The sequence below is a fragment of the Vipera berus genome (assembly GCF_964194415.1).
Source record: "Vipera berus genome assembly, chromosome: 2".
Classification (NCBI taxonomy): Eukaryota; Metazoa; Chordata; class Lepidosauria; order Squamata; family Viperidae; genus Vipera; species Vipera berus.
This window is the reverse complement of record NC_138203.1, coordinates 22,836,343-22,850,257: the sequence shown is the minus strand read 5'-3', so window position 1 is coordinate 22,850,257 and position 13,915 is coordinate 22,836,343. Positions and strand designations below refer to the sequence as shown.

At 35.7% G+C, this 13,915-nt stretch overlaps 1 protein-coding gene across 1 annotated transcript in view; it reads left to right on the top strand.

Moving 5' to 3' along the window:
- Positions 1-13,915, top strand: part of HCN1 (hyperpolarization activated cyclic nucleotide gated potassium channel 1) — a gene marked incomplete at both ends in the record, with an annotated part of 171,775 nt that overhangs the window by 96,537 nt on the left and 61,323 nt on the right. Inside the window, one exon of the mRNA XM_081320220.1 lies at positions 10,476-10,637. Within this exon, the coding sequence (XP_081176346.1) occupies positions 10,476-10,637 (162 nt within the window). The remainder of the gene's footprint in view (positions 1-10,475; positions 10,638-13,915) is intronic.

Sequence of the window (13,915 nt, the reverse complement as noted above, 5' to 3'; positions counted from 1 at the left end):
TGTCTTGCGGGCTACAGCTTGCACCCACAAACAGCCAAAGGTTTATAAGTGACATCCTGGAAGGCTCAGGACCTAGTTTTTAGCCCATTTCTTCCTTGGGAGAGGAAGACTGGGAATCGCAGCAGGAGAATTCTGAGGGGCAAATAGCTTCTTTTTCTCTTTAAATAAACAAAGAGCTCCAAAATTACTCAAAGGTGGCTGAATTTCAGATTTCCATTCCCAAAGGCACCCTTGGGTTCAGTGAAAGAGAGAGAAAGAGAGAGAGAACATACCGGGAGTCATCTCAGCAAGAATTTGATCACCATACTGGGGTACAAATATTGGCCTGAAATTACCTTGCTGTAGGGTATAAATTTGAGAAAAGCAAATTGGTTGAGTTTCAGAGGAAATATTTTCTTGGTTGTTATGATGGGTTTGAAGCTTACACAAAAGCAGACATGGAATGAACCCAGATCTCAGGTTCTTTTCCAATCTGCCTCTTTCACTTAGAAAAACAGAAAATGAACATTGGTTTTGAAGGACCCCAGCAGAGCAGGAGTCATCAAAACCATGATTCCTGAACCATCTCTATTTTCCCATCAAGTGCAAAGAAGGAAAGTGTTGTAACATGGATGATGTTCTGTACTTAGTTGTCTTCTCGCCAGGATCTTGGAGACAAAGCATGGTATTTCTAATGACTAATTATGACTACAAGGTTTAGGAGAAAGACTGAGTGACTGTGATGTGTATAGTATACTATGCCATGTTTTTCAAAGGCTATAAGAAAAATCAGAATTATGCTTATTTTTTTTTACTTTGAAATAAGCTTTTAGATATGTTTTTGCAGAGCATTATATTTTAGTCTTTGTATATTTAACTGAATTTTAACTCTTTTCATAGGAAAGTGATTTTGTTTGGGCCAGTAGCTAAGCAGGATCAGACCTGGGTAGCCCTTGAGAATTCCTGTCAGATTTATCCTATGGACCTGATAGGAAAGATGGCCAGATAAGCTAATCCTACTTTATTGAAAATTTACATTATCAGAATCTTGCAAATTTGAAAGTACAAGTCCGTTTTGAATATCTTATTCTGTCTGCTGTGTGGCATATTGTAGGCTATGCTTCCACTTATCTGACCATTCTCTGGACAGTACTTCTTTGCCTGGTCTCCCGAAGTCATTCACACATACCATTACAATTCCAGAGTGGTAGCTTTGACTGGATGGTTCAATTTTTTTAAAAGAAATAGTAAACCATTCTGTTTTGCTCCAAGAAAAAACATGAACATTGTCCAGAAAATCACCAGGAATTGAGGTTGCGTTCCAGATATCTTTATTATTTTAATTTTTTTAAAAAAAATTCTTACCATTTGGCTGCCTTGGACACCCCATAGTGAAAAAGAGAACTGTGTACTGAACGTCATATATAAAAGTTATAACAATAAGTTGATTAAGATATGTAAGAAACATAATAGGGCATGGACAGTACCTTCAACCAACAAATGAGGTTGATAGGTGAACTAATATGGTTGATTTGTCTGAAAGAACTTGGGAAGATGACTACTCTTAAAAGTTTATAGGAGTGAGGGACATTGAAATTGTTTATCAATAGAGGGCACCTTATTGCTTTCTATTAAGAATGGTTAGGTTAGCACAAGGACATTGAAACCTTTTCAGACTGTAGAACATTATAGTTAAAAATAATAATTCTAGAATTCTTCATAAAATGTCAGAGCTCTTGTGATAGAAGTTTATTTTCCCTCTGTTCCTCTTAGTCTCTCAAGGAACCATCTCCAGCATTTGTGGAACCCTATGGTCCCATAGAACACAGACTAAAGAACCCTGGGCTAGTAGATCTTTTCATGTAATGCCTCTGCTCCTCCCGATGAACTTCCTGTATCCCTATTTTTTATGGACCTTCAGGAAATATCTGAATTTACTTTTATTCTTTTTTTTCTTGAATTATATTTTATGCAACTGAATTGATTTATAATTCCTTTTAAAAACTATCTTACTCTATTAGTACATATGTCTCAAGTGATGATTCTCTTAAAGACAATAATATTAAATCAGTACTTGCATATGAGGAATGGTGGGGGAAAAGGATATCCTGACTGATAGAATACTGCAATGTGCTATGCATTATTTAAATATGGTTTTGAAATTTTTCAGTAGGATAAAATGTATCACCTAAGTATTAGTAGGTGATTATTTCATAGGAAACCTTTATCAGTAATTACACTGGGATATTTTGCACCCAATTTAGGTTGCAAATTCTGGCTACACTTTCTAGTAATTAAGGCCATACCATGTGTCTATCTCTGAGAACAATTAAATTGGCTACTGTGGAAGAAAGAACATTTTTCACCTATTTGCCCAAACATTTGACATAAGCAGAGTGTCATTAAGAGACATAACTAATACAAATAAAACACTTATTCAAATTAAAAGCATATACTTTATAAAATTCAAAATATTCTAGACATAAAGTACTTGTCTGCTTTCTAATATATCCAAATAAAAAGAGATCATTAACCAATTTGGGCTAACATATGCATTAGGCTAAAACCCATGCATACGTAATACATTTTTAATATATAGCAAACACCAATCTAGTTATAAGGCCAATACAATTTTTGTGATCCCATTCTTGGATATTTTGCTCTATCCATTTTTTTCTATAAGATATAAAAAGGATGTACATTTTAAAGTAGATACAAGAAAGACTACAACAGTAGGAAGCACTATTTTCCACAATTTATAAGTAAATAGAAACACTATATTTGCGAATAGTAAATTGTAATTGTGAATAGTAATTGTGAATAGTAGTAATAGTAGTAATAGTAATTGTGAATAGTAAAATCTGTTATGCCAATGCTATACTTAAAACTGTCTGACAACCAACAAATGTTGGTTCTTACTAAATTAGCTTAATTGAAAAGCATTAACTACATAGACACTGCAGTAATTCAATACACGTTATATACATTTAATATGTTTTACTAAATATATTATGTATTGTAGATTATTTCCCCCTATTTCTTTATTATATTATAAATTTTATTTATTTCCTTACAAATTTTGAATCTTTTTAATTTATTTTAATCTTTCATTAATAAAAAATAGTATTGGTCAATATTATTAAACATGGTGTTGAGATTGATTTTAATCCTGATGTTAGGGCAAGGATTCTCAAACTTTGTGATGTTTTGGCCTCTTCATGTAATACATATCACACACGTGCACACATAATAAATACATGAATCGTGCAACCCTCTCCATAAATAGGCACAAAAGTCCTAGAGAAAGAAAGCAAATTGATGGATGCACCTAACTGAGATGCTAAGGAAAGGATGCTTCTATGCTTTGACAATAACCAAGTTGGAAGAATCCAATAAGAATGGAATGTGCTTCAGAAAGATTCCCAGCTACATAATTGCTGGATTTCCAGTATGATGCATTCTCTTCCTGCAAGAAGTAAAAAGCAAAAAACAACAACAAAACCTTGAGGTAAAATGTGCCTACTAGAAAGAAGCCCAAGGAGAGCCACCCTTGGAGTAGGATGAAGGCATGGAAGACTACCTTGAACCTGGCTGAGATGTTTTGAATGGTGCTCAAGAACAGGTTGGGACTGCTACAGGTTAAGCACAGAGATTACTAAAGAAGAGACTTGATCCAGCCCGGTCCAGTCTAGTGCAGCACCAACAGCATAGTGAAGACCACTTTTATTCATGCACAGTGGAAAGTATCACACACACACACACACACCCCTTCACTTTGCTTGCAATCTTCAAAGAATCATATTTTATAATTTGAGAATCTCTGTGTTTAAGTACTGATGAGAAATCTATATTGGGGAATGACAATTTACTAATTCAAGCTGAAGTTATAGCTCCCTTAATCCATATTGCTGAATCAATTTATTTGAAACATTTCCTTACAGCTCTTCATCACAGCTGATTCTAGAATAATTTATAAAGCCTGAATATGTGACCTGATTTTTTTAAATACCTGCAGCATATGACAGAAATTTGTGATTGGATCAGTTATATTATCCTTACCAAAAATAGAGAGTAGATTTTAGTAGTGTTGGCCACAACTTCTGCATTGATAGATTACTTTAATAATAAATAATAATCTGGCAGCTATCCTCTTCCATTACTGAGAATACTGTCACATACATTCAGCTTTGAATTTATTTATTCAGTTTCTTTCCATCTTCTTTTGCTTCTTTTTGCCTGTTATTTATATTGTATCAGTTCCCTTAAAATATCATTTTAGCTCCTGGCTCAGATCTTAGGTACAAGATGTCCTGTTTTTAATAATTATTTGACAATAATCCATCTAAAATTTTCATTGTAGTAACAGTCATATTTTAAAAGATATAGTGGTGAAATGAATCATATTCCTATTCAGAATTTAATCTGTCCTTTCTATTGGCATTAAGATGTGTGGATTTAATTATGTTGAGTTGGACCTTAGTTATTGGAAATGTTTGGGTAGGGTTGTTTCTGTCTCTTCTTTGTTGCAGATTCTCTAATTCATTTTATTCAGGGTTCCAATTATAACAAAGATAATTTTTGCAATACATTTGGAATATGTGATGTAATTATTTGCAGCTGATTTCAGTTTCCTTAGTCTCTCTTCCTCCTTGGGTCCCTATCTTGATATTACCACAGACATCTGTGCATTGATACATACAGGTGAAACTCCAAAAATTAGAATATCGTGCAAAAGTTCATTTATTTCAGTAATGCAACTTAAAAGGGGAAACTAATATATGAGATAGACTCATTACATGCAAAGCAAGATAGTTCAAGCCGTGATTTATCATAATTGTGATGATTATGGCTTACAGCTCATGAAAACCCCAAATCCACAATCTCAGAAAATTAGAATATTACATGCAATCAATAAAACAAGGAGTGTACATAGAACAATATCGGACCTCCGAAAAGTATAAGCTTGCATATGTACTCAGTACTTGGTTTGGGCCCCTTTTGCAGCAATTACTGCCTCAATGCAGCATGGCATGGAAGCTATCAGCCTGTGGCACTGCTGAGGTATTATGGAAGACCAGGATGCTTTAATAGCGGCCTTCAGCTCTTCTGCATTGTTCTGTCTCATGTCTCTCATCTTTCTCTTGGCAATGCCCCATAGATTCTCTATGGGGTTCAGGTCAGGCGAGTTTGCTGGCCAATCAAGCACAGTAATCCCACGGTCATTGAACCAGGGTTTGGTGCTTTTGGCAGTGTGAGCAGGTGCCAAGTCCTGCTGGAAAATGAAGTCAGCATCCCCATAAAGCTCGTCTGCGGAAGGAAGCATGAAGTGCTCCAAAATCTCCTGGTAGACGGCTGCGTTGACCCTGGACTTAATGAAGCACAGTGGACCAACACCAGCAGATGACATGGCTCCCCAAATCAACACAGACTGTGGAAACTTCACGCTGGACTTCAAGCATTTTGCAGTGTGTGCCTCTCCATTCTTCCTCCAGACTCTGGGTCCTTGGTTTCCAAATGAGATGCAAAAGTTGCTCTCATCAGAAAAGAGGACTTTGGACCACTGAGCAACAGACCAGGTCTGTTTTTCTTTAGCCCAGGTAAGACGCTTCGGACGTTGTTTGTTGTTCAGGAGTGGCTTGACAAGAGGAATACGACATTTGAAGCCCATGTCCAGGATCCATCTGTGTGTGGTGGCTCTTGACTCCAGCCTCAGTCCACTCCTTGTGAAAGTCCCCAACACTTTTGAATGGCCTTTTCCTGACAATCCTCTCCAGGCTGCGGTCATCCCTGCTGCTTGTGCACCTTTTTCTTTCACACTTTTCCCTTCCACATGACCTTCTATGAATGTGGTTTGATACAGCACTTTGGGAACATCCAACTTTTTTTGCAATGACCTTTTGAGGCTTTCCCTCCTTATGGAGGGTGTCAATGATGGTTTTCTGCACAACTGTCAGGTCAGCAGTCTTCCCCATGATTGTGATTCCTATTGAACCAGACTGAGAGACCATTTAAAGGCTCAGGAACCCTTTGCAGGTGTTATGGCTTAATTAGCTGATTAGAGTGGGACACTTTGAGCCTAGAATATTGCACCTTTTCACAATATTCTAATTTACTGAGATTGTGGATTTGGGGTTTTCATGAGCTGTAAGCCATAATCATCACAATTATGACAAATCACGGCTTGAACTATCTTGCTTTGCATGTAACGAGTCTATCTCATATATTAGTTTCCCCTTTTAAGTTGCATTACTGAAATAAATGAACTTTTGCGCGATATTCTAATTTTTCAAGTTTCACCTGTACTATCCAAATCCCCAATTGGTGTTCTAAGTTCAGTTCAGTATTCAACGACAGATGACACATAAAACTGCACAAACCCGATACAGCTATGCATGCAGTCACGTCTGCACTGTGTTTTACAGCATTTGTTGCTCCAGTTCATATCCATGCACCATAGGATGCATTAGAAAGTAACAGAAGTGAATATAAAAGTAAAATGTACCCTATTTTTGCAATGTGTGTGTGGGAAGGAGAGTCTGTACCTTAATGTTGGAAAAATGCAATTTAAATAAATAAAATTCAGATACGCATTAAAAACAGATGTATAAAAAAACACAATTTCATAATGCAGAGGTTTTATATTAGTAGCAAGACCTAGTTATTTGGACAGTCACAGGAGGATAACAACACACTATGTAGCAATTCCACCATAGAATGTAAACTGGAGATGCAGAAAGAGTTGATAGCCCTCTTATCCCTGACACTGTTTTCATCGTTTTTGCTAGGATTAAATCCATTTATCTCCCTCATTGGCAAGGAACATTAGGCACACCTTGCTGTCAGTGGACTCAGTGAACAGAATCTTTATTTCCTCAAAATTTGTTTGAGAACAACAGTGCTTTTGAGATACCCTTATCTAAACACTTGCAATATTGATATGCCATACAAGGTTACCTATTACTAGCTCCTGAAGGCCCCAAGAAAAAACACTAGAAATCTGAAATGTCAGATCAGTCCCGGGGCCTAACATTAGTTAACAATGTTTATTAACATATAACTGTTGGGTGGTAAAAGATTTGTGAACTTTAGAAAAAGAGGCTAGATGGTGTAGTTAGTTTGGTTTTGTAAGGCAGGGGTCCCCAACCCCCCAGTCCATGGACCAGTACCGGGCCACAGCATGCCAGCAACTGGTCCGCACAAAAAAGGAAAGCCCACACAAACAGGATGCAGGCAGCACACAAAACCACACTCTCTCCAGTCTGCAGAGAAATTTCTCTCCGTGTAACTGGTCCCTGGTGCCCAAAAGATTGGGGACCTTTGTTGTAAGATATTTGTGACCCCAAGCACCTGTCTTATATTTGCTCGTAAATGTTGATGTGATTCCTTGGTTGGATTAATTTGTTGGTTTGTACATGAATGCGTTGTTGCCTATAGGGATGAGAATAGTCTCTGGGAAGATTTACAAAGGCTTGATTTTCCCTTAAGGTGACAAATGGCTAGGAAAGGATGCAACTGTGCACAGAAGCATATTGGCAGCTTTATGGCTTCTAAAATTTGTAGATTTATTTTAAAGACTCAGTTTAAAAAAAATATAACAGAGATTATAAACTGAAGTAAGATTTATATTTAACATTATCTGAAAGCTTATATCTATGACACATGCATACGGATTCCTCTACCTGGTATGCTTCAGATTTGAGGGGCCCACCATTCAGAATTTGCAGGGATGACAGGCTAACATACTGTAAATCTCCAGGGTTCAAGTAGCATGACAAGTTATTTTATGTTTTCAAATACATTAAAACAAATTTCTCATTTCAACTATGCATACACCAAACTTCAAAAGTATTTTATAATTCAGTGACGTTTTCCGTCCATATCATTATTGCAGTATAAATTGCAGCTTTACAGATTTACTCGTGGGAGTGAAGCATATATATTTACAATAAAAAAAGTCCTTTTTGCTGTATTTTGTACATTTTTCCAAGCAAAAAAAATAAAAATATTTCATATTCCAGAGAGTAACTATATCTGTAAATAGATGAGAGATTCAGTTTTTAAAGGCTCACTTTGAAAAAGGTTCAGTTTCTAACAAATTATTAAGTCATTCAACAGTCACATCAACAAATTTATTTTTATGCCGCCTTTATTATTTTTTAAATAACTCAAAATAATAAGCATACCTAATGCTCCTTACTTCTCCTATTTTCTTCTCAACAACGAGAAGAGATGAGTTAGTCTGAGAGAGAATATTAAAGTCACACAGCCAGTTTAAAAAATTTGGAGTCACTCCAGCTAAGTGAATGGTATTTTAAGGTAGTGGGTAATCAAGAAAAATCTACATAAATATTTAATTTTTCTCAAGGCAGGTAGATAGTCTCCTTACCATTACATATTGCATTTCTTCAAACCCCCAAACAACTATAGGCAAGATAAAAGCAGTTGTACATTCTTAGCTTCTCTAGGCTACTTTAAAAAAAATTGAACTAAACTTCTGAATAGTGGGAATGTCAAAACATTGAAGAGATCAGTTTTGTTCAAACTATCTTATATTTAATCTAAAAATGGTATTAATGTTTGTAGATGATAGCTTATAACTATGCCAAAATATTCCCCTACAGCAAATCTCCTCTATTTTTATATTATTGTCAGGGTGTTTAGTAATTTGTTTTAATTTTGCTGAGTGAAGTTTTTGCACTGTTAGAATAGAAAGAATGTGCTACTAACATGTTCCGTTATATAACTTTCCATTATTCTGAAGTCTTCCCCATGGGAGGAGTTAATATTACATTTCTCCTCCTCTTTTAGATTTAACTGAAATGTGGTAAGCCAGGAAGACTGCAGTCTCCTAATGAGAAAATTATAGCTAGTCCTCAGCAATTGGGACCAGAATTTCCATAAACAATCATAAAGTATGTTGTCACATGATCACATTGCTTAGCAACAGCAATTCCAGCACTCTTTATTGCATTGTTTTGTAAGGATCACAAGTCGTTAAGTGAGTCCCAGGTAGCTTACAAGCAGACTGGCAGAGTGGTAAGTCATGATGCAAGCACAACTGGGCTAAGAATGGCTGTTGTTGGACAGGGCAGTGTGGCAAGTGGCCCACAAGAGTAGGACCAGGTAGGGCCATTTGCAAGCCATTTAAGCAGAGCAAAGTACAACATTCTGAGATGCCTTCCCTATTGCCTTTGCTTGTGGGAAGCTGGCAGGGAAGGTTGCAAAAGGTGATCATGTGTCTATGGAATGCTGCAACTGTCATGTAAGCCAGTGGCCAAGTACCCAGATCACAATCACAGGCGTGCTGTGACAGCCATAACTTCAAGGACCAGTTGAACAATCCCCCTTTTCAGTGCCATCATAACTTTGAATAATCAAGGTAAGTAAGGGCTACCTGTGTACAATAAAAGACCCTAATTTCCATTCCTCATCCATCTCATATTATGTCTATGAATACACATGATCATTTTATTTAAAATTATCCTTCTTGGAAAGTCATTTAAAAATAATCTATTTTTTAAACTGATGAAAATTGTGGTGGTGAATCCATACAATGCTAATAATAATTTATGAAATCCAGGGTGGCATAGGCAGCAATTCATTCATGTCTTATGTCTACAGGAAATATTATTGTAATAAGGTATTGTTACAAAACCTTGAAAGCCTGACCAAAGTCATATACTGTGTTTCTTTCTTATGCTCTTTTCAACCTCTGGGGGTTATAATTGATTCTCCAAGTTCCTTCTAAATGGTCCTTCCATACTAAGCTCATTTTTAAATTTACACCAACTTGGGACAATCACTCAATTCTCTCTCTTCTTCTTTTTCTTTGTTACTATGTTTAAGACTCATTTTTTTCCTTCTGATTACATTATTACTTTATATATTACAGATTATTCTTCTCCACTAACTTTGCTTTTTTTCCTTAGCTATAAAAATGGATGGTTACAATTGTTTGGAGTATAGGAACTTGTTACTTTTTGCATTAGGTTTTCCTGCTGATTCTTTAATACTGTATTTAGTGTAACCCAGGGTGTGCTTCAGTTACTTCAGGGTGATAGGATTGTCATCATTCAACAAATCATGAAGAAATTCATATAATAAATTATCAACCTGTCTTTAATTTAAAAAATGTAAAACTAAAAAAGTGAATCAATGGGGAAAAAAGAAAAGCAATATTGATTTAATGATTAGTTAGTGACATTCTTGTGAAGTTATATGTTAATTTAATGTAGCTGGATACTACTAAATGTTAGGTTAAACTGATATAAACAAAATGGATTAGTACAAATTTGCCCATTATGCCTTTCTAAAATGATTGTCTTTTACTATCAGTTCTGGTCAGCTTCTAAGGATTTTTTCTGGACATAAACTTGATGGCACTACTTTATAGGATTTGGACTGTTGTCCACTATTGGTTTTTCCTTAATGAGGTATAACTCAATGGTAACATCTTGGTTTTGATGACCACATATTGTCTGTAATTTTATCTGCAGATTTTCCACATGACCTACGATCTAGCCAGTGCTGTGGTGAGAATCTTCAATCTCATTGGAATGATGTTGCTTCTTTGCCATTGGGATGGTTGCCTTCAGTTCTTGGTCCCATTGCTTCAAGATTTCCCAGAAGATTGCTGGGTGTCCCTAAATGGTATGGTTGTAAGTATTGTTCATTTTTCATTGTGTTTTTTTCAGACATTTTTTTAAGCTTATGAAGTCAGAATGGTAAGGAAAGAGAAGTTAATTAAGAACCTATTGTCCTTAGCAGTGGAAATACTGTCAATTGCTGAATTTCAAATCTGTCTCAGTGTGGAATGTGAAAATAAATTGAAGGACTAGAACAATAATGCATAATTTAATTGATTCAAGGATTTGTTTATTTCAGGAAGGGGTTTCAGGTATTTTCAAGGAAGAAGAAAGAAATTTGGCTCTATATTTCCCAGTTTTTACAGTGCAAAATCAGGCTCCGGGGTCCATAAAAAAATATGCTAGTAAATTGCACGTGGATGCCATGCCACCATTTATACATCTCTGGATAGAATATGATCAGTGTAATCAGGGCTTTTTTTCCTCATAGAACGCTCAGAACAGAGTTCCGGCACCTTTTTTTGGGTGGAACCTTGTAGGGTAGGCAAGGCAGGTTGTATGACATGTGTGAGTTCTGGCACCTTTTTCTTTTACAAAAAAAGCACCGAGTGTAATAGATTAAATAGGATCTTCAAAAACAATATTGGGTATTTGCTGGTGGACACCAAACCATTCATTTTCTAAAGATGGTAAACATTAAAATCTTGCTATAAAATGAACCATCAATTTAATTAGTGTTGTTGCTCTTACACTACAAAGTGAACATAATTTAAGTCTATAAGCTGCCAACTTTTACCACCATCACATTTAGAACATGATGCTCATTCTAATAACATACTGGTGGAGGACAAGTCAGATCATCTTCGAATATATTGAGCAACAATAGAAGAACCGGAGTATAGAAAACATTGTTTACCATTTAAATGAAAAATCTCTTCTTCCATAGCTGAAAAGCTTTCAACTTTCTGTGCTAAAACTGATTTTTTCCCTCCAATATAAAATGTTATTTTGTAATAATTTAATTTATTAAAAATAATAAAGGTATAAAAATAAACTGAGTTTATTGCTTATTTTTGGGGAAAAAAATGGTTCTTCACAGTCATAAGAAGCTGACTGATAAAGTAGGCAGTTAGGTTAAAAAAAGGTTTAAGAAAATGATAGTATAAAACTGAATATTGTCTAGTGGCACACACTCAACAAAACTAAAATTAAGGAGAAGTAGAGTTGCAATTAACTGGCTTAGTACAGCTTATGTAGTTTCTTAATCATATTCTCACCCCGAAAGGTAACTTTGGAGTGTTTGATTAGAAAGGATTAAGCAATTGCAAAACTTGTTGTGTCAAACATGGCTGCCAAAAAAATTAACACTTATTGGTATATGATTTTTTTATTGAATAAACCACAGTTGACTCGTATGTTTTTTCTGAAATATAACTCATAATTTACAGTGACAGAATTCACTCAATATGCCAAATCAGAAGCAAAGAAACAAACCCCATATGTTTGCTTAAAGTGTGCAGTTGTTAACATGTTAGCATGATCTAAATGTAGAGTAATTCAATATTTTAAAAAAAATAAAGCAAGATTTTAACATATTTAAGTAAGAACCATGTCTAACTTGAACCAATTATTGTCATCTTCCCTCATCACTCTGGTACCAAGAAAGGCATGTGGAATTACTTCCTTCAGGCTTCTTTATTGTTCCTAACCCATAGACAGAACTCTTGCCAGACTAAAGCAACCATTTGCATAACTACAGATAGACTCTGAGAGTCACCAGGGAAGAGTCATATTAGGCCTCTACCTCCTACCAAACATTCCATGCTTTGCTGCTTCTCTGCTCTCTTCAGCCCCGCCCCTTGGAAATCAAGGTTACATTTCACAACATTTATATGTTTTATGTCAAGTAAAGATCAGATACAGATTATTGGTTCAGAACTTTGGTTTAGTTTTTCAATTTGTATAGATATAAATTTCATATTATAAAACAGGAGCATTTTCAATCCTATACATGTTCTGAATGATGACACATTTAAAATTCTGCTGATGCAAAGCAAACATTAATTTTATTTCTGCAAAATTTTCACTTCCCAAAATAGGTTTTTTGACATAGCATATCTGATAGTAATTTCACATAAGGAATTTCTGTCAATGAAAATTGCATAGATTAGAATTGGCATAGGAGTATAGGGAAGTGATGTATAATAAAAGGAGAATAATAATTGCAAGTCATTATTCTGAAGACTGGATTTAGAAACTTGTTGTACCTAATGCTTGTCTCTTACTGATCTAAAGAAAATTCTAGAATGGGACTTAGCTTGCAGCCAAATATTATTTTGCTTTTAATCACTGTCATTATTGCAAAAGTTTGACTTTCTAAAGTCCATGGCTTTAAATATACCATAGATATGCAGTGTGATTACCTCAATTTCTCTTGGACTATATCTTAACACTACAAAACTTGAGCCTGAGTGACTAAACAGAGAGATGTTTTTCTACTCTTAGTTTTCCATGTAGTCTCTTCTATGTTCTGCAGTTAGGATGAAGAATCAATCTGGCACTTCTGGAATAGATTATGCAGCCAATTATTTTCCATGGAATTAGCAAATTAAGTGCGATAATAATTCCATGACTTTCAGTAATAGGTCCAGATTCCTCATCAATCCAAAGGGAATTTACAAGCAGATCTAGGAAATATGAAGGAAAAGTATTGGGATCAAAGAATTAGGGGTCAATATACAGGTGAAACTCGAAAAATTAGAATATCGTGCAAAAGTTCATTTATTTCAGTAATTCAACTTAAAAGGGGAAACTAATATATGAGATAGACTCATTACATGCAAAGCAAGATAGTTCAAGCCATGATTTATCATAATTGTGATGATTATGGTGTACAGCTCATGAAAACCCCAAATCCACAATCTCAGAAATTTAGAATATTACATGCAATCAATAAAACAAGGAGTGTACATAGAACAATATCGGACCTCTGAAAAGTATAAGTATGCATATGTACTCAGTACTTGGTTTGGGCCCCTTTTGCAGCAATTACTGCCTCAATGCAGTAGCATGGAAGCTATCAGCCTGTGGCACTGCTGAGGTGTTATGGAAGACCAGGATGCTTCAATAGCGGCCTTCAGCTCTTCTGCATTGTTCTGTCTCATGTCTCTCATCTTTCTCTTGGCAATGCCCCATAGATTCTCTATGGGGTTCAGGTCAGGCGAGTTTCCTGGCCAATCAAGCACAGTAATCCCACAGTCATTGAACCAGGTTTTGGTGCTTTTGGCAGTGTGGGCAGGTGCCAGGTCCTGATGGAAAATGAAGTCAGCATCCCCATAAAGCTCGTCTGT